The sequence below is a fragment of the Megascapheus bottae genome, chromosome 8 (genome assembly GCF_031878675.1).
Source record: "Megascapheus bottae isolate mThoBot1 chromosome 8, mThoBot2.hap1, whole genome shotgun sequence".
NCBI lineage: Eukaryota > Metazoa > Chordata > Mammalia > Rodentia > Geomyidae > Megascapheus > Megascapheus bottae.
Genome location: NC_143516.1, coordinates 20,240,827 through 20,261,898, shown reverse-complemented (window position 1 = coordinate 20,261,898; position 21,072 = coordinate 20,240,827). Strand labels below are relative to the sequence as shown.

Here is a 21,072-nt window from a genome sequence, read left to right as displayed (position 1 = left end):
AAAATAGAAGCCTGAGCTGAAATCAGCCTCCTGTTCCAACTCTGCCGTCCCCTGGCACCAGTGGGCTGAGGGCTGCCACAGTGTTTAGAGAGGAAGGCCTGACTGTGCCACCCACGCAGTAGACAAGGCTGCAGAACACCCTGTGGACTTGGGCCACAGGAAAGAAGGAGAGCTTGGAGATGCATGTTTCAGGAGCAGAGAAAGTGGGATGTGTGCCACAGAAGGTGCCAATGGCTTCCACAGTCGCACAAGTCAGCCTCTCCTGAGGTTTCTGCTGGATGGTTGGGGAATTCTTGCAGTCATAGCCCTTCCATTGAATCATTCAAGAGAAAAGAATAAGGCACATCTCGGGTTTTTTTGCACATTTTGAGACAGAAATGAGTAAATGAGAAAGATTACTGGCCATACCCTTGATGAGCACTATCTTCTGCCATCTAATTTGAATTCCAGTGTTAAAAGAATTCATGAAGAAGCAACTGTCTCCAGGAGCCCTCTACTTGTCCAGCCAACTGTCCCCTATCCTCCAGACTCAAGCTGATTCATCTCTTTTTGGAAGTTTTGTGTATGGCCCATCACAGAAGGTGCAGGTTCCAACGGCTGATGGAGTCCTTGGCTTTCTATATCCTGACTTCCGACTAAGCTTTAGAAGCTTCTCTTGAGGATATGACCTAGCCTGAATCTCATTTGGTTTTATAAGCACACTCAAGATAGTGCATACCTGCACAGACTTGGCACCCAAAAATGTTTTTCTGAATATTCTTTTAGTCACTCAGTTATTGATTAGAAATTAATAGGATTCCAAATTTGCAGGGATTGCTGAATTTGGAAGTCCACCAGAAGTGAGCGTTTTATACTCTACAGATAAAAACCATTTACTTCCCATGTTTATCTTGTAAGGATCAGAATCTGATTAGTGCCATTCAGTTCTGTGCTCGAGAGGCAATAAGAAGGGAAGTGCTGCCATTTTGAAACATCCTCCCATTGGAAGTTTTCATCTGTTATCACTCCATTGAAGCCACACATGATGTGGCTACAGCCCTGACAGCACTTAATGGTGTGCAAACACAAATGTCAGGAAAGTGTATTTTCTCGTGCTAACCCAGATAGTATCAGTATGTCCCACAGAGTGGTGGCAAGGAATTCATCATTCCTTGGTTTAGTAAACGTGGGGAGCACCCATGCTGCATTAGTCATCACCCTAGAATTGAGGGATTCCAGGGTGAGCAAATCAAACATGCAACCCCAACAAACACATCAGCAGACAGGCATTTGTCTTGTTTACACCAAATCTTACTTGAGAAATTTGTACTATGTGGTAAACTAGTAGTACCTCAGATCTCTTGTGAGGTAGGAAATTAGACTGAGATGAAGGCAGCCCAGGCTAAAGATTTTGCATATTTCCATTTACCTCCATCAAACTTTCTAATAGTCTGACTGATGGTTCTTTCTTAGGCTGATGAGACTATGCTTTTCTAATTTTTCTCCAAAACTGAATCTAGTCATATGCCAAGGATCCTTTATCTTCTCTTTTAATGAGTTCTCAAATTGTGAGATGTTGGGGTTCCTACATTAAAGCACTAATATGTGCTGGTCAATCACAGGCTTCATGAATGCCAAGACACAATTGAGCCTAAAGCTTTTAAAGCCCTAAGTCACTGCCATGCATTGTTCATTGAGTTAACTAACAGTTCAGTGATACTCCCTGGCTCTCTACTTTCCCAGCTGTGGTTCACCAGACCAATGAGCTCATAGCCTGTTAGATTAGTTTTGAACAGTTGTTCTAGCAGTTATTTCCTGGCCCTCCAATAATTTTATAAGCACCTAACTAATTGCCTCCATTAAATTCCTTTCTGTTTCTCAAAAAAATTCCTGTAAATATGGGAAGAACAAAAAGATCATAAACTATTAATTGCTTTTTACATTCTCAATGTTATGTACTTGCAAAAAAAAAGCTATTATTATCTTAGCTGACTTTGGGCAAACATCTAAGCAAGATGAAGTTCCATATTGCCTTTGGTTTTGTTTGCTGTTTTCTCAGCTCTGAAAAGATCATGGTACTTTCTCTGAAAGGATTAGACACCCCATGACCTATACAGTAAGAATAGCTACTTCAAAAAAAATTAAACTGCCTTACTTCACTTAATATAATTTTCCCAAGCCTTTCCATTTCTGTATGAATAGTGTAATGTTATTTTTTCTGATAGAAGCATAGAATTCCATTGTGTATATATATCACATTTTCTTGATCCATTCATCCACTGAGGGATATCTGGGTTGATTTCATATCTTGGCAATGGTAAAAAAAAATGCTACAGTGAACATGGCTGTGTTAGTAGCTTTAGCGTAGTCTTATTTGTGGTCTTTTTGGTAAATTCCCAGGAGTGGGAGTGCTGGGTCATAGGGGAAGTCTATGTTTAGTCTTTTCAGGAACCTTCATACTGCTTTCCAGAGTGGTTGGACAAATTTACATTCCCACTAACAGTGTAGTAGTGTTCCCTTTTAGACACACCCCCACCTGTGTCTGTTATTAATTCTCTCGATAATGACCATTCTAACTGAGATGAGGGGGAATCTCAATGTTGTTTTGGGGAAAAAATGAAGTGAAGTAAGTCAGAACTAAAGAAACAGGCTGGATGGTTTTCCTCATTTATTGTCATTAGAAAGTGCCTATAAATCCACAAGTAAACACAATGGATGGTAAAAGACAAAACATTATACTTGGACATGATAAAAAGTACTCTAACCAGTCACTCAGAGGGACCAAAGGAGGATATTCTTAGAAGAGGATCTCAAAGGCTCAATAGCTGTGAGTATCTGATCATATCAAAATGAATTCCAAGAAAGGGAAACTAGAGGTTCTTTGTTATTTTGCTTTTTGTTTGTGTTTTTGTTCCTTTGTCTCTGTTTTGATTTCTATACCTCTTTTGGGGGGAGGGGCAGTCCTGGAGCTTAAACTCAGGGTCCTGGGCACTTTCCAGGGGCTTTCTCAAGGCTAGAGCTCTACCACTTGAGCCACAGCATCACATCTAGCTTTTTCTGTGTATATGGTGCCAAGGAATTGAACATTTACTGCATACTAGCCAAGTACTCTACCATTAAGCCACACTCCTGGCCTGATTTCTGTACCTTTTGTCTTGTTTGTAAGTTTATTTGTTTGGGGGAGGATAAAGAGGAGCACAGAAAATAGTGAGAAAAAAAATGGTGAACAAATGTAACAATGATACTAGAGAGTATGTTAAAAATGAACTGCACAACTTGTAGAGGGATGGTCAGGAAGAAAAAAAAACTTGGAGGAAATGAAAGAAGAGGTGACACTGTTCAAAAAGAAATGTACTCAGTACCTGACTTACGTAAGTGTTACCCCTCTGGACATAACCTTTACAGTAAAAATTAACTAATCAGGTAATTCATTAATTACTGGGAGAGCAGTAACTGGTTTAACAAAGCTGAAGTTTTGTCAGTTTAGCAATGAAAATGAAGAATCAATTTTGTCACTACCTTTAATAACTTCATTTGAATCGCTTACTGATATGTATTACCATATCAAGTGTAGTTTTCTCAGCTTTTTAAAAATTGTACATCGACTTTATTGTACATTGACTTTATTATAGATTTCTCTTTTGTATAGTGTAATTAGAAAGTACTTGTCTAACATAGGCAAGGCATTGGATTCGAGACCTAGCGACACACACACACACACACACACACACACACACAAATTACTTCCAATATCAATTTTTACAACCAAATTTATAATAAGAAGATGAGTGCTAGTGGCTCATGTCTGTAATCCCAGAAAATGAGGACTGTGGTTTGAAGCCAGCCAGGGTAGCAAAGTCTATGAAACTTTTATCTCCAATTAACATGCAAGCTGGAGGTAATACTGTGCCTAAATGGTAGAATACTAATCTTGAGTGAAAAAAAAACCCTAGGGAGATCACTTGGCCTTGAATTCAAGCACTGGTACAAAAATAAATTAATAAACTACATAATTACAATAAATAAATTACTATAAAATGAAAGCATTGAAAATGTGGTATATTTAAGAGAACAGAGGAGTTGCTACTTAACAAAGCAGTTATGAATGCAATTGATCTTGATTATTGCCACCCCTTGCCCCACCCCTTTCCTCATTCTTTTAATTTTATAGGATGTACATAGGATTCTTGACTAAATTCTCTAGTTGTTCATGGAAATTATAGTTTTAACTTTAGACTGCTAACAGTTTTAAAAATGCAGGATTTCAAATTTGGTTTAAGTTGACAAAATATAAATTGTATACATTTGTGTGGTACAATACAATACTTAGAACATCTACATTATGGAATGATTGCATCAAGCTAATTACTACAAGTATTACCTTGTACACCTGACTGTCTTCATGGTGACAACATTGAAATCTCTCTCAGAAATTTTCAGCTGTACAAAGTATTGCGATTACTGTGGCCACCATAATATATGATATAACTTTGGAGCTTACTCTTCCTGTCTGAGATTTTTATTTCCATTCACCAAAAATTCCTAAGTGCGCCTCTTCTCCAACCACTGGTAATCACTATTCTACTCTCTGCTTCTGTGAAGTCGATATTTTTGGATGCCAGATAGAAGTGAGGTCATATGGCATTTGTTTTTCTGTGCCTAGATTATTCACTCACAATATTGTCCATGTTCAGTTGTATTATAGAAAATGCCCAATATCCTTCCTTCCCTCCTTTCCTTCCTTCTCTCCTTCTCTTCCTCTGTCCTTCTCCGTCTCTCCCTCTTTTTCCTTCCTTCTTTCCTTGCTCCTTCCTTCCTTCTCTCTTCCTTTCTTTTTCTACGGTTAACTAGGAAGCACTCTACCATTTGAATCATAGCACCTGATCCTTTTGCTTTTAGTTTGTTTTGTAGATAAAATCTGGCACTAACTTTCTTGGGCCAGGCTTAGATCATAATCTTCCTCTACTTCTACCTTTCAATTAGCTGGGATTACAGACATTGCTACCATGTGTCGCCCAGGATTTTACTTTTTTGTGGCTGAATAATTGCTACTTTGTGTATATGCCACTTATCTATCCATTGAACTGCCAGCAAACACAAGCTGATTCTATACTTTGGCTCTCTGATTAATAGATCCTGGAGCTGGAACTCTGGGCCTGGGCCTTTTCCCTGAGCTCCTGTGCATAAAGCTAGTACTGTACCACTTGAGCCACAATACCACTTCTGACTTTCCTCTGATTAATTGGAGATAAGGGTATTACAGACTTTGCTACCCAGACTGACGTTGAACCATGATCCTCAGATATCAGCCTCCTTAGTAGCTAGGATTATGATGTGAGCCGCTGGCACCCGAATTTTAAATGTAATATAAAGAATGTTTAGCTGGGGTCTGGGAGTTTGGCCTAGTGGTAGAGTGCTTGCCCAACATGCACAAAGACCTGGGTTCGACTCCTCGGTACCACATACATAGAAAAAAGCCAGAAATGGTGCTGTGGCTCAAGTGGTAGAGCTTTAGCCTTGAGAAAACCCAAGGACAGTGGGTAGGCCTTGAGTTCAAGGCACAGGACTGGCAAAAAACTGTTTAGCCAAGGAATAAGTAATCAATCATGTGTGTGCAAATGTGTGTGTGGGACTGGGTGTGTACATGTGTGTAAGTACATATGCATATTGTATATAAGCATATATGTGTGTATATATATGAAATAGTAAATATACAACACTTAGAATAATGCTTAGCCTATAGTGTGGACTCAGTTAATGTTACAAATCCACAAATAGTCTATGTAGTCTTCAGAGAGTTATCGGGCATCTATAAAGCAATGAGGCATGTTGGGAACACTGATGATGAACATGATTTGATTATTCATGTTCTTTCAGGCAATAGGCTACATATCTGAATTCATAAGCAGCTTAGTCTATGTGCTATGACAGTTTTCCTCTTACTAGAGTGGCCTCAGCCCCTTGGATGGACCCTGCAAAAGCTATGCCCTGTTTCTAAGAGTCAGTATTTCTGGCAGAGATGGAAGGAAAAAGGTAATCCCCATGTTTCAGATATAGAAGACAGAACAATGATAAAGCCCCCTGAATTGAACCAGATACAAACTCAGGGTCCCTTACTCATGGAGTAGCAGGCCAGGAAGTCCTAGCAAATATTATAACATGTAAGGTGAAAGGGTGCAATACCTCAGGCCCCAAAAGACTCAGGATCTCCTTCTGTGGCAGATGCTGCAGTTTTCTGAGACAGAGACCCTGTGGCTTAGTCTAATGAATCACTTAAATTGGGTCATCACCATGGGCAGCACAGAAAGCAGGAGACTGGCAGCAAAACTGGAGCAAACACTGGCATCAATGAGAAAAATCACTGGAAAGAATCTGGTTTCTTGCAAGTCCTGAGAACAATCAGATTCCCTTCTGGGCACTGCTTTAAAAATCTGCTCCATCATCAGGTAAGGTTACAAAGCAGGGCAATTAAAAAGCTGCTTAAAGGTGCCTCAGCTATTTCCCACACCCAGAGAGACTAGGACCAGGAAGGAGACTGTGTTGTCCTCACTGGAAAGGCCACTGCACCTGCCCTTGCTGCTTGATAATGAACTTGTCTGGCCAATGAACCCAGGCAGGCCAGGACTGTTCAGGAATGCATGCTTCACAGGAGTTTCAGAAACTACTCCCAGTTGTGTGTACACACAGAGATGGGCACGAGACCCCTAAGGACCGCACAGACATGTCCTTGGTCTATTGTGCTCATATCTGCCAGCCCTCCCTTCAGGAAAGCCATACAGTGAAGGAACCCCTCTTCTAGGCTGTTTGTGAGCTGTGTTGTTAACCAAGGGTAAAAGATCACTCCCAAGTCATTTCCTTGTAGGACCCAGAGTGTACAGGAAAGGGCTTCATAGTGCTTGGCTCTGCAAAAAAAGAGTTTGAAAACATAAGAAACCACTGAACCTTCACTTTAAAATAATGATTAACTCTTTCATGTCATGAAAATACCACTTTAAAAAGTAGGTGAAGCAGAAAATAGATAGTCGCCATTTGAAAGGACTTAGCCTCTGCCAAACACAAACCAATCAGGATCAAACAGCAGGATCAGTTCCATGGGCCATTAATCCACGCATGTGATCCCTGACCCAACTTGGTGGCACATATCAACAACCCCATGTTACTTACAAGGAAATGAAGCTCAAAGAGATTAAGTGGCATGATAAAAATCACCAGAGGTCTGCAGAGTAGCTGGGAAAAGGTCTTAAGCTAAGAGCTCTCACTTTTGAACTCAACAAACACCTCTTGCATTCAGAATTCCATGCATCTCTGCAGACCATCCACTTGACCCTCAGTAGCATTCTTCATCTTTGAATCGGTGAGCCAATGGCACACAGTGTGGGTCAGCGTTAGAAATGGGTTGACTTGGAATTGACAGAGTTATCTTTTCTTCTCTCAACCCACTCCTCTTGGTGTAAAAGAATCTTGTAATTTGGTGTGAAAAACAGAAGTTCTCACATTCAGGAATGTGTTTTCCTTTTAAATTACTTTGTCTTATATTAAGTGTAGCTGTAATAAAGGTTGATGGAAATGGAATTAGCCAAGCTGTGAACTGTGAAAGAAAGAGGGAAATTAGTCTCCCTGAAAGCAGTTATACAAGGCTATCGCCATGCTTCATGCTATGAGCCATTTTTATATTCAAAGTACTATATATGGGGATATATTGTGAAATACTTCTGCATAGAAAAAGGTTGAGAGGCAAAAATAGTTGTAGACTCATGCTTATAATCCCAGATACACGGGAGGAGATGAGACCAGTCCAGGAAAATGTTAGAAGGATGCCAGCTCAGCATGTGTTTCTTATCCCAACTACACAGAGGAACAGGTAGGAAGACTGTGGTCAAAGCAAAACCATGAGATCATTTTTGAAAAGCATTGAAGACAAAAATGGCTGGAAGTATATCTCAATTGATAAAGCACCTGCCTGCCAAGTACAAAGCCCTGAGTTCAAAACTCCGGGACAATATAAAAATATATTATTATAGAAAATAATGTTAGTGACCCTTGTATTTCCTCTCAACATTTCAACTTCATTCTTTCTTTCCTCCTCTCCTCTCCTTTCGTTTTTTTCTGTCAGTCCTGGGGCTTCAACTCAGGGCCTGAACACTATCCCTGAGCTTTTTTACTCAAAACTAGCATTCTATCACTTGATCCATAGATCTACTCCCAGCTCTCTTTTGGGGGTGGTTGATTAACTGGAGGTCTCATGGGCTTTCCTGCCTGGGTTGATTTTGAACTACAATCTTCAGGTATCAACCTTCTGAACAGCTAGGATTACAAATGTGAGCTACTAGGGTGCAGCTTCATTTCATTTGCCATTCCTCTTTCTGCTACTGCCTAATTGATCCCTAATTAATATTATTATTTATTTTTCTTTTCCTATAAAATAATATATTTATTAACATTAAAATGTTAAATATCTATAAAATATAGATATTTTCTGGTTTAGCTTTTACATGGATGGAGTATAATGCATATTTTATATATTAATATATAATAAATTATATATTGTGATTTTAATATTTTACAATTTGCATGCTATAGGTTTTATGTTCCATGTTTGTACATATGAAGCTCTAATTCATTTTAACTGTCATGTAGAGTTCTAATTTTGAATGACATCTACATTTTGTTCATCAGAATATTAAAGTTGTAGATGAAAATTTCTCTATTTACTAGAGAAAATTACTTGGAAAATTACTTGCTATATTGAATTAGGTTTCTCCAGTTATTTTATAGTTTTGTATTCTAACCCACTAAGTGTGAGAGTTTTACATTTTGGAAACATTTTGTTATTGCTAGACTTCTAAATTTTGTCAAAGTGCTAACCTCAAAAGAAGCCTTACTTTGTTTAATCATGATTATTGGTTTTGCTAAATATAATTTCTATATTTATTAATTATTCAAATCTCCTGTGAGTTGCTTGTATCCTTTATCATTTTTTCTAACCAGATTATTTGTTTGATTCTTATTACTATGAATGTTTTATTTATAGATTCAGGAACTAAATGTGCCAATTACATTCATTACCTAAATATGGCCTATCTTTTAATAACTGGCTGGATCTCTAGAGCTTGCTTTGCACCAAAGTTTTTTTTAATTATTATTTTTTATTTCAATGTATAGAGGGGTTACAATTATATTCACCAGATAGAGGGTGCATTACTTCTCACACACTGATGTCCCTTCTTACGTTTTTGTCCCCATTCCCCTCCCTCCACCCCCTTCCTCTTATTTTTCCCCTCCTATTTCAAATAAACAAGTAAATATCTATATAATGTACCAGGTAACAAAGTGGGATACTGTAACAATATGAGATTAACCAAAGAGCAACACAAGAGAAGGCAGAAAAACAAAATATATAAAGAGTAACAGTCACTTATAATTAAGCTGTTGTTTCCATGTCCTGGAGGTCCATTAATTTGGCCTCATCCTATATGGCCTATGTATCTCGGGTTTGAGCTATTGTAATCCTCTGCTAGGAGAGTTTTAGTTGTGTACTAATTATTACAGATGAGGGAAACCATTGAGCTGATGTTCCTTTGGTTCTGGCTTATTTCACTTAATATGATTTTTTCCAAGTCTTTCCATTTCCTTACAAATGGTGCCATGTCATTCTTTCTGATGGTGGCAAAGAATTCCATTGTGTATAAATAACACATCTTGTTGATCCAATCATCAACTGAGGGGCATCTGGGTTGGTTCCATATCTTTGTTACGGTAAATAGTGCTACAATGAACATTTTTGCACCAAAGTTTTGACAAACAAGTTTAAACTAAAATGTAGATAACAAAGCTGACATATCTATGAGTTGTAGAGTCAGAGAAACATTACAAATGCCAGTATTTATTTCTTTGCTTTTTTCTGAACAAATTCAAAAGGCTAAGAATTGGCCACCTACCCATATGTTTGCTATTTTGTGTGTTGATTGCAGAGCAAGTCACTTAAAAAATATATAGACAGTGCATAGAGCCAACTTTGAGAGTAATTAGCCTCCGGCCCCATGGATTGTGTGTCTTCCACTATAGTAGAAACGGTTAGAGCAAAATTGCCTGTAAGCAAGCGCATGTGGCACGCAGCAAGGGCCTGTTCCAACTTACCTCTCAAATATTTCACTATTAGAGAAGTCTCTACTTGTGACAAAAGGCTCTAGCCTTGGGTAACTGAGCAAAACAAGAGTAAAATGAACTATGTTTATATTCACTTACATGAAAATATTTCCTTGGTAATGCTGATTCAAAATATTAAAATAATGATGTCTATTTCTCTGTTTCAGAGGTGTGGCGAAATCTTGTTTGAGAGCCCTGATCAGAATGCCAAATGTGTTTGCATGCTAGGTAAGAAGGCTTCCCATTCTCCATTTACTAAGCATGTTGACAGCATGTGGAGTCATTGTTCTGTTGCCTTACTGTCTGCCTCTTGCTCTATTTTCAAGAGAGATGGAGGTTGTATATGGGTTTATAAAGAACTATAACACATTTGTGAAACGCTAGATAATGGGAAGAAAAGATTTTGATCCACTAAGTGTGGACCTGTGCTTCGGAGTCATTCAAACTTAACTTGGGTGGTCAGCATAAACATCAACTTGAGTATTGTGGATTAAGTGGACTATGGACAAGAGGCAAGAAGAATCGCATTGTTCCCAAATCAGAGATGTTAAGATAGATTATAAAACTAAGGGAAGCGGGTGGGGAAGGGAAAGAGGGACAAAAACATGAGAAGGGGTATCAATGTGTGAAGTAATGCACCTTCTATCTGGTGAATGTAACTGTTACCCTTCTGTTAATTACAATAAAAGATAAATTTTTAAAAAATATAAAACTATTAAATATTTATAACATAAAAGTTATAGGATAAATACATTTTTGAACTAAACTGGTGAGCATAATGTATTTGTAAAAACAATGCTATAATGAATAATCGTTTGGTTTTGAAGATGATTCTTCATCATTGCCTTTTATGAACTCTTCACTTTTTATTCTGCTAAGACATAAATGTGGTATTGTTTCCATCATTCTGAAAATTAGAAATAAGTAGACAATAATTCTATACTAACCTTGGGGTGGGGAATGCTAAAATTATGGTTAAAAAATGATCAAATCATGATAAAGTTTCTAACGTATAAATTTTTAGTTCTAACATTTAGACTTTCATGTAAGGTACTAAAGTATGTCCAATAGCATTCACAAAAGATATAGCAATAAAACAAAAAAATGTGACCGGGAGTTTGGCCTAGTGGTTAAAGTGCTTGCCTAGCATGCATGAAGACCCGGGTTCGATTCCTTGGTACCACATACATAGAAAAAAGCCGGAAGTGGTGCTGAGGATCAAGTAGTAGAGCTCTAGCCTTGAGAAAGTCCAGGGACAGTGCTCAGGCCCTAAGCTCAAGCCCAGGACTGGCAAAAAAAAATGTTAGCTTCTTTCATTTACTCTGGCCATTTTATAGCTTGATAGCCTAGATTATCCATAAAATAAGAGAATGACCTTCATCATTTCTAATTCAAGATAATCACACAAATAATCCAAGGATGCTCATTATTTAAAAGACAAAAATAAATCCAAATATAGTGGTTTGCATCTAAAATCCCAGCTACTTGGGAGATAGAGATCAGGTAGATCAAAGTTCAATGCCAACCCCCAAAAAAGTTAGCAAGACTCCACCCCAATAAATAAGCTAATACTTGCTTATAACCCCACCTATCAGGAAGGTAAACATGGGAAGATTGCAATATCAAGTTAGTCCTGGGTCTAAAGAGAGCTACTACCTGTGAAATAACTAGGGAAAAAGGATAGGAAGCCATGGCAAAAACACAGGGTATCTTCATTTTTCTTTTTTGTGTGCATGAGATTTGAACTTAGGGCCTTATGCTGAATCTGACTGATTGAACAAAATTTCAAAATAGGAATGTAGCTATATAAATTATTTGTGCTTTATTAGTAAGGTCTATTAATTATCTTGAAGTGAGCATTCACATGACAGGTCAAATCCTTCCTAAGAATCTTCCATAATTAGGTCCCTTATTCTAAGCAAATTAAAAGATGTCTACATTCTCACTGTTGTTTCACAAAAACAGTACATTGACTAAGCAGATATTAGTCATTAACCTTTTAGAGTTCATTCATTTATCAGATTTTTATTTCCTTTCATAATACAGAATTAAAGAATATATATACATATATAATCATGAAAATGAAGTTTGATTAATTTAAGGCTATGCAAGAAAAATGAATGTTCATTTTTACTTTTAAATACTACTGTTGACAATCTATAATGCTTGAAGCTAAAGCTATGCATAGTGAAAGTAGCCATGCCCTCAAGGAGCTTATATCTAAGAAGGCTTAGACTGCTCCTACTTAATCTTTATAAGAGGATTGCTGCAACCTTTCCAAGACTCTTAAAACCCTTTGAAATTGTAAACTAAAGAATATCAAAGTGAAATTATTGGCAACATCAATAGACATGGATCATCCTGCCATTAACAAGCATGCTTCTGGGGGCTGCTATTTCATATCAATGTGGTGCACCATGATGAGAAAAGAAATTGAGTGGTTCAGTCAATTAAAATGCACAGGAGCAAGTCAAATGATACATAAACACATCATTATGCTGAGACATCTTTCATTTTCTTCAAGAAAAAATATCTGTATCAACACTAGACCCATACCAAAAAAAAATCTCTTCTACGTTTTCTGAGGTCTTCGTGGTTCATCACTTCCTTTAAGACAGACTTGATATGGTATTCTTAAGACTTCTTGGAGTGTTTCTTCAGAAAACTTTGTATCTCCAACAGCAGAGGATCAGAGGTCTGATAGTTAAAAGAAGAATTGTGTTATTTCAAATTTTGACAGTCATAATGTGTTTTTTATTTTACATGTAGTTTTCTGACACTTTTATGAGTAAATCAAAAATTTCCAACCAATAACACCAATTATATACCCTGCATGCCTACAAATTCCTTTTGATTTTTATGCTGCTCCAATATTGAGATCCCTGCTAACCAGGATCATGTCATAAAATTGTCAGGGTCTTGGCTCTCCCCTCTAGCCTACCTGTCTCTGCCCATCTACACTTCAGGTTTGGGTAACCGTCTGGATCCCAGCTTTGCCCAGCTTTGCACAGTTGGGGATGGAATACACTAGTCTAACTGGGGTCATGTTTGTAGGTCTTTTCTCTCCATCTTGAAACACACAGTGTTTATCCTTTGAATTGCCTACTTTATGACTTCCATGAATCCCTCACTGGATTATGTGTCTGGCTTATTACCTTAAATAACAAGTAAGTGCAAAATTCACCTTGAACTTACTTTGAAGTTCTGCATTCAATCCAACATTAAGTGAGAACAAATTACTGTTACATATGTTCCTTGCAGAGAATTGTTTCTGGTTTCAGGAGAACAGTTTGTGTTAGATATGAAGGTAATGGCTGCACTAAACATTAGTTTTTATTCCATAATATTGTCCTGAGAAGGATAATAACCAAATTAAGTATCAAATGGTAAGAAATTGGTGATTTCTCCTTTTCTTCAGGCTTAAGGCAATGAGTTTCAAGTTCCCATCTCCTCAAGCCAGTCCTCTCATTTTTAAAAATTTAGCCAAAAGAATACTCTTAAATTCAAATCTGCCTCCAAAACCTATACCAGTATAACCATCACATCTATACAACTCTATAGCAAGGCTTAACCTTAATTAAGTATAGTGAACTAGGAGAAAAAGAATTTGGAAAAGTAATTATCTTTTGTTGTATAATCAATGTATAGTATAGGGATAATTATTAAAGATGCTTTCAAAAGCATAAAAAAGTATTGGTTAAAAGAGCTGAGTATAATCAAGGAAATTAGGAACAAAAATTAATGTCGATTTGATTTGTCGTTAAATTGTTAGCCTGTTCTGTGAACTGATCCATCAAAAGTTGGTGCATCTTTCTGCTTCCTCATTCTTAGAGCAAATTTCACTAAAACAGAAATCCTTAATTTGTAACTTACAATATTTTTCACTCTGTTTCCCCATCCTCCTTATCAAGGTTATTTTTTTTCTCATTGGGACCATTCTGGAGCTCTGCTGAGTAATGTGGCCACTTGAATGCATTGAAAAAAATCATTTACCTGCCTGGCTCAGGAGGCAGTGTGCATATTACTCAGATTTGGGTTAACTTTTATTAAAATTATTAAACTACATTTATAATTTTCAGAGGCATGGAAGAGTACATTAATCCTTTGAAAACACTACATAGCATAGGCATCCTTCTAGTCCTGGATCTGGGAGAAAAAAAAAAACCAAGAAAGAAAAAACAACGGTGCATTTGAAGAGGCTTCTTCTCTTCATTCTCCATTGATAGTGTTCCTACAAAGTGGAAATTAAAAAACAAAAACAAAAACATCAGTCCCTCACAGCCCCAGGGTTTTTCCAGTCATAGAAGAAAATGTTCTGTCAGGTGATGCATGTTAGGAAGCCAGCCCTGGATATCATTAATCCATCAATAAGTTGATGGATAAATAATAAATCAGGGAACATTTTAAATTTAGAAACAGATTAATTAATTATTGACTGTGGCATTGATAGTTTTTAGAAAGGCCATGGAAAAGTGGTGTTATTCATATCATACAAACATGATGACATTTTTTTAAAATAAGAAACATATTCTTGAAAGTTGCATGGTGTATCAACAAAAAAAAACAACATTCAGGTAAACTTCATTAACCAAATACATCAAGCTCCACCCATCTGCAACGTAGTAAGCCAAAGTTAGAATATTCAATGGGCACAGATTATATCCTCCAAAGAGTTCCAATCCAGCAAAAGATTCAGCTCTTAAACTCTGAGGCCTACAGTACGAAGTCACGATTGCTAAGTAATTCAAAAGAAATGCTGTATATTGACGCTTCAAAGATTGGAGATATAAAGACCCATGGATTCAGATGCAACAGCTAAGCATGTAGCTGTACTTTGGAGGTTCCAAGATGAATATCAGGAAGTTGGGAACTATAAAAAACAGTAGTAAGTAATTTAGTTCATAAAGAAGAAAAAAGAATAAAATTTGAGAACTAAGTGCAGGGTACTTGACCATTATCATAACCTCCAAAAAGAAGAGAAGTTAGATTTTTTTTAAGCTCTGGTTTTGTTCATGTAGTAAGATAGTATATTTTTTCATTTAGTTAGGAGTATTAGAGAGTATTCTGTTAATTCATTCTGGATAGGTACTAATAAGTGCAGGCATTACCTACATATTTGAAAATTCAAATCATTTTGATCAAATGTGTTCTTGCCTTTGATTACCTGAATTCTAGGTTTGGTTTTATTAAACGCACATTTGGTCTATCTTTTCCCAGTGGAAGACAATGCCCTGGCCCAGAGTTCAAACCCCACAATCCCCCCCCAAAAAAATAATTAGAACATTCAGCAACCTTTTAGAAATGCTGTAAATATAATTTTCTTAGTAGTGATAGCACATTGAAGGCCCTTGCTTTCAGTTTCATTTTATATTAGTTACAATAATTTTAGCATAACTGGTGCCTTTGGCATATTTTCTTTCTTTTTTCATTTTTTGCCAGTCCTGGCGCTTGAACTCAGAGCCTGAGTATTGTCTTTGGGCTTTCTCGCTAGAGTTCTACCACTTGCGCCACAGCACCATTTCTGGCTTTTTCTATGTATGTGATACCATGGAACCAAACCTGGGGCTTTGTGCTTGCCAGGCAAGCAGTGTACCACTAGGTCAAACTCCCAGCCATGGTATATTTTCAATACTAAACTATCTCCATAGGTTTGAATGCTTATGGGTGTTTACAATTTAGAAATAATATTAAAATATAGAACTGTAAATATAACCAGAACTGTTACCTGGAAATAGTATTAAACTGTTTTAATAGTTGATATAATAGTATCAACATATAATAGTAACAAACCACCATAGTAACAACATGATAGTAACATCACAATGATAGTAACAAACTATCATTTTTTGTGTGTGGGGATCATGGGGCTGGAACTCCGCCAGGGCACTGTCCCTGAGCTCTTCAGTTCAATGCTGCCACCCTACCCCTGGGCCTTGGCATTGACCCTGAGTTCTTCAGCTCAAAGCTACTGCCCTACCCTAGAGCCAAGCCCCACTTCCTGTTTTCTAGACATTAATTGGAGATAAGAGTCTCAGGTCCTTTTTTGCCCTGGCTGGCTTTGAACCTTGATCCTTAGATCTCAGTTTCCTGAGTAGGTAGGATTACAGTTATGAGCCACTGCACTAGACTACCAACTATCATTATTGTAAGCACTATCCCATGTATAAATAAGATCTGTATGCTGAATGCTGGTGGCTCACACCTGTAATCCTAGCTTCTCAGGAGGCTGAGATCTGAGGATTGCAGTTCAAAGTCAGCCCAGGCACAAAACTCCATGAGACTCTTATCTCCAATTAACTTCCAGAAAACCAGAAGTGGCACTGTGGCTCAAGTGGTAGAGCACTAGCCTTGAGCTGAAATGCTTAGGGACAGTGCCCAGGCCCAGAGTTCAAGTCCCACAACCTAATAATAATAATAATAATAATAATAATAATAATAATAATAATAATAATAAATCATCTGCATTTTAAGACTATTTTAAGTTACTTAGTTTTAATGCAGCAAGGATTGAAAATATCAGAAATGTGAATTCTGTTTAACTTCTACATACAATGTACTTTACTCATAAACCTTAGACTATCAACTCATTCTTCCTATAAGCATGCTGAAGTAACAAAACCTTTGGAGAGTATTTTCTGAGTGTTTCCATAGGTATTTAGTGGTGACACCCTCCCCTGCATCACTCTCCCAAGCCCTGATTTATCTTTTCATTCTACTTTTCTCCAAATGGCCTATTTAATATTTGTCTGCTGGTTCCATACTGTCCTCCAGCTTCACACCAAAGTATACTTATAGACACATTCTCTGTGCCTGTAAGTGAAAGTGAGGACATGCTTTTACTCCCCACTGAGTATCATCTGGAGCATCCAGCTAAAAAGAATTCAACTTTTGCCCAGTGGACACATGCTGATGCATTTATGAGGACCCCATAAAGCTGTAGCGCATCACTGAGTCAGGTTGATCTAGCATTTACAACTGTCCACTAGCACAGGCCAAACCAAGGGTCAAGGAGCTCCTACATGAAAGGGTTGGGAGTTTGCTAGGCAAATTACACTACATTCCTGAGTAAGAAATGCATATATCTCCACAAGTAAGCAATCAGATCCAATCCTAAGAGTAGAGAGATGAGCAAATATGTCTGTACATTATAGCATATCCGACTTTCTGCTTATGTGTGTGCTCTGAACATTGAGAGAATAGTGGGCAAAGCAGAACCTCAGTGGCCCCAGTGGATTCTTGAGTAGACAGAAATCCATGTGGAGAAGACAGAAGGAGATCCATTGTTTCTGTCTTCTCTGGATTTACAAAGTACAGATGTTTTCACCCTGAGGATTATGGTTCACAATCTTGCTGCTTTCTAAAAATGCATACTGAGAGGTCATATTACCTTTATGAGGAAACAAGGTTCCTTCTTTCACATTTGGTTTCAGTGAAATGTTGTTCCGTTCCACAGCAACAAAATGCCACACTTTTGAATGCAGCTGAGAACCAGGACTCAGGTGACAGCTAGCTGAAAAATAACAGCACAAGCAAAGGTCAAACCTTCAGAAGGGAAGTTGTCAAATCCCAAATAGAGAGAAGTCTTGGTCTTAAATTCACTTCATTTTCAGCCTTAAGGTAGAGAAAGGGTTTTTCAATGACATCTATCACCATATGGATGAATTGAGTGCAGGAAATAAAGGACTAGATAGAGGGGATACCTCCCCCCTCAATCACATTTGTTCTAGAGGTAACTGATGAGCTCAATTTCAGACACGGTAAATTTACGGTGCTAGGAAAATCTCAGGAATGGCAGGGAGTCAAGAGCTGAGAAAAGAGAACTACAAATCAGTGGTTGTGGCAACATACCAGCAATAGGTACACGGAGAAAGATGAGGAATGATGTGACAGGCCCTGGAAGCAGCATCCTGAAAAGTTGGGCAAATTCAAAAGGAAATTAAGAGAGAATGGTATCCTACCAAGGAGATGGGGTTCCAAAAGGAAGGGTGTGGCAACAGTATGGATACTGTAGAGGTTAAAAACAGACTACAAGGAACTCATCTTATTCAGCAAGAGCACAATCAGCAGGACAGCAGAAAGCAAAAAGTGTCATGGATCCAAGGGGTAGAGACCTGAGGCAGGGCATTCTCTTGTCAAGAGGCTTGTCTGAGAAAGTGAGGCACGGACACAATTGGATTTGTCAAAATCCCGACTCAAAAAAGACTTCCTGGGATGTTCTGATGGGGAGAAAAAATAGCAGAATTGATAACGTTTCGGAAGAGACAAGAGGGTAATTGTGAACCTTCAACCTGTAAGAAAAAAAAATAGTCAAAGCAGACTGGGAAAAGGAGAGAGAGGGAGTGGCAGCCATCATAACAACATAGCCCATGCTTTAAAACTAAAAATGCACAAAATTCAAGCTGTGTATTTCCCAATATACATTTCAGAAAAGTGACTGCTCCCTGATCATAAAGACCCTCCTCTTTTCTCCCTAGCTACCTCCTCTCCCTCTCTCCCCCTCCTCTCCTCCAGTGGCTGGCCAAGGTAACCTGCGTGGGGATGCTTCCTTGATGCTAACTTATGACCCCATTCCCATCCTACAAATACCGATTCCCTTTTCTGTTCTCCATCTAAAGCCAGGGTGTTTCTCTTACATATCTTTCCACCCTAGCACCCGCCCTTGACTTCCAACTTCAATGAAGGGGGAGAAACAGTCCCTATAGAACATAAAAGAAACTTCTAAGACTGTGACTACATCCCTAACCCTCTCCCACCATCTGATGATGCCTCTAGAAAACTCTGTCCTCGCCTGGCTTGGCCTAAAGGAGAATGCCTATATAGGTTGTTCAAAATTAGTATGAAGCTATTTGATCTCCAGAAATGCTAATATATCTATTCGCCTTTGGCCAATTCTATCAATACAATCTCTCATTCTCCAGCTGCCTACCCCATGCCCAGACACATTCTCTACCCCCTCATCCTCTACCTAGACATTTCCTCAAGATTCCATTCTGACTCACTTTATCACTGGTCCCTAATTTTGAAGTTTACCCAAAGGAATTTGAAGAGTTAACTCCCTTTTTCATTCTGCTCTCTCCCTCAGTCCAGCCTGCAAGGTCTAACCATGCTGTCACACACAGCTGTCCTTCATCCTTCTGGTTGGCATCCTTTGGTTGGCAAGATCCATCAATCATATCTCATGGGCTATATCTGACTTGTCTATCCTATCAGAATGTACACATGCTCATTCCATAGAGCTGAGTTGTGATAGAGAACATCTGATCTCCAAAGCCTGACATGTTTACTGTGTGTTCCTTTATAGAGAAAAGATTACCGATGATTGGCCACAGATGCATACACACTGTGTGCATGCATCTGCACATTTACACACCTACCTTTGTACACCTGTGTGACTAGCCATTTATTCATTATTTCTCTAAATTTAGGAGTGCTACAACTAATACTGTTATGAAGATCTAAGCACATGTCATTTTGTGCACAAAATGATATATTTTCTAAAACATCTACCAGCACTGCAACTGTGGAATCATATACAGATATGTGTTCAGCTTTCACTGATTCTCTCAAATGTTTTCCAAAGTAGCTTTGCCAGTTTCCCCTCCCAACCAGCTGCATGTGAGAAGCCCAATAAACAATTTACTGCTCAGTAATTATCCTGGAGTAAAAGTTTGGATGCATAATTCATCATTCAACTCAATACAAACAACATTTTATGTAATAGCCTCTAGTGAAGATTATGATTATCATTTATGTAAACAAATCATCAGCTTGTTGATGGTAGCAATAAAGCAGGTAAGTTTTATTTGTTGATTATCAATGCACATTTGAGTTGAGAGAGTTCAAGGAGTTTATAGCTTGAATCAAAGTAATAGTTTATCTACAGATGATCCTAATAAGCCCTCACCTATCTATAGTGGAATATAAACAAAACCCTGGCTCCTGTGCGACAGTTGATTCTTCATTTTATGTTTCGCTACAAAATACACAATTAATTTCTCACAGATCTGAAGTTATGAGAAATGTAGATAAGAGGTGAGAAGTCGACAGAAAATCAGAAGAGAATTTGGGGGGGGGGGACAATGAAAATAACTGGTGTGCTATTACAATGGGGAATATATCGTTGTCCATCCATTGGATGGGCCCAACACCAGGAGTGAACACTAATGTAAAGTATAGGCTCGGGGTACTTCTGATGTATGAAATGTACTGACATTTTACACATATTCATTGTGTCAATTTGTTCCTTGTAACAAGTATATCTGGTAGGGGATTAGAATAATGGAAAGTCTGTGTATGTGTGAGGGCAGGTGGCCCAGGGGAGATTTTCAGATTTCCTTCTCAATTTTGCTCTTACAGGGCAAAAAAAATAAAAGTGGGTACCAGTGGCCCACAGCTATAATCCTAGCTACACAGGAGGTCTAAGGATTGCACTTCAAAGCCAACTTAGGCAGGAAATTCCCTGAGGCCCTTATCTCCAATTAACCACCAAAAATCCTGAAGTGAAGGTGGGTCTGTGGCTCAGGCAGTAAGCCACTAACCTTGAGCACAAAAGCTCAAGAACAGTGCCCAGGCCATGAGTTTAAGCCCCAGGACCAGTATACACACCTACACATGCACGCGCACGCGCGCGCACGCGCGCGCGCGCGCGCGCGCGCGCGCGCACACACACACACACACACGAAATGGCAAAGTCTTTCCTTGTGGCATGTCTATATCAAACATATAAACACCATTTTTAAACCACTTCAACATTACAGTTAAGTCTAATTCAATAGTCTAGACAATTATTATGAAATTAATTTTCAGACTAAAACCTTTCATGTTATATTAGCATAAATCAATTGTAAAAAAACCTCATTGTGATATTTCGATAAATACATATATCATATTTTGATCCAGTTGACCCTTCCACTGCTCTTTGTTATCTCTCCTTTCACAGGTTGCTTC

General features: G+C 38.2%; 1 protein-coding gene across 3 annotated transcripts in view; it reads left to right on the top strand.

The window, feature by feature from the left end:
* Pde7b (phosphodiesterase 7B) overlaps nucleotides 1–21,072 on the top strand; it is a 294,549-nt gene that overhangs the window by 86,336 nt on the left and 187,141 nt on the right. For all 3 annotated transcript variants that reach the window (XM_090338073.1, XM_090338072.1, XM_090338074.1), the window contains one exon: nucleotides 10,293–10,353. In XM_090338073.1, coding sequence (XP_090194199.1) covers nucleotides 10,293–10,353 — 61 coding nt within the window. The remainder of the gene's footprint in view (nucleotides 1–10,292; nucleotides 10,354–21,072) is intronic.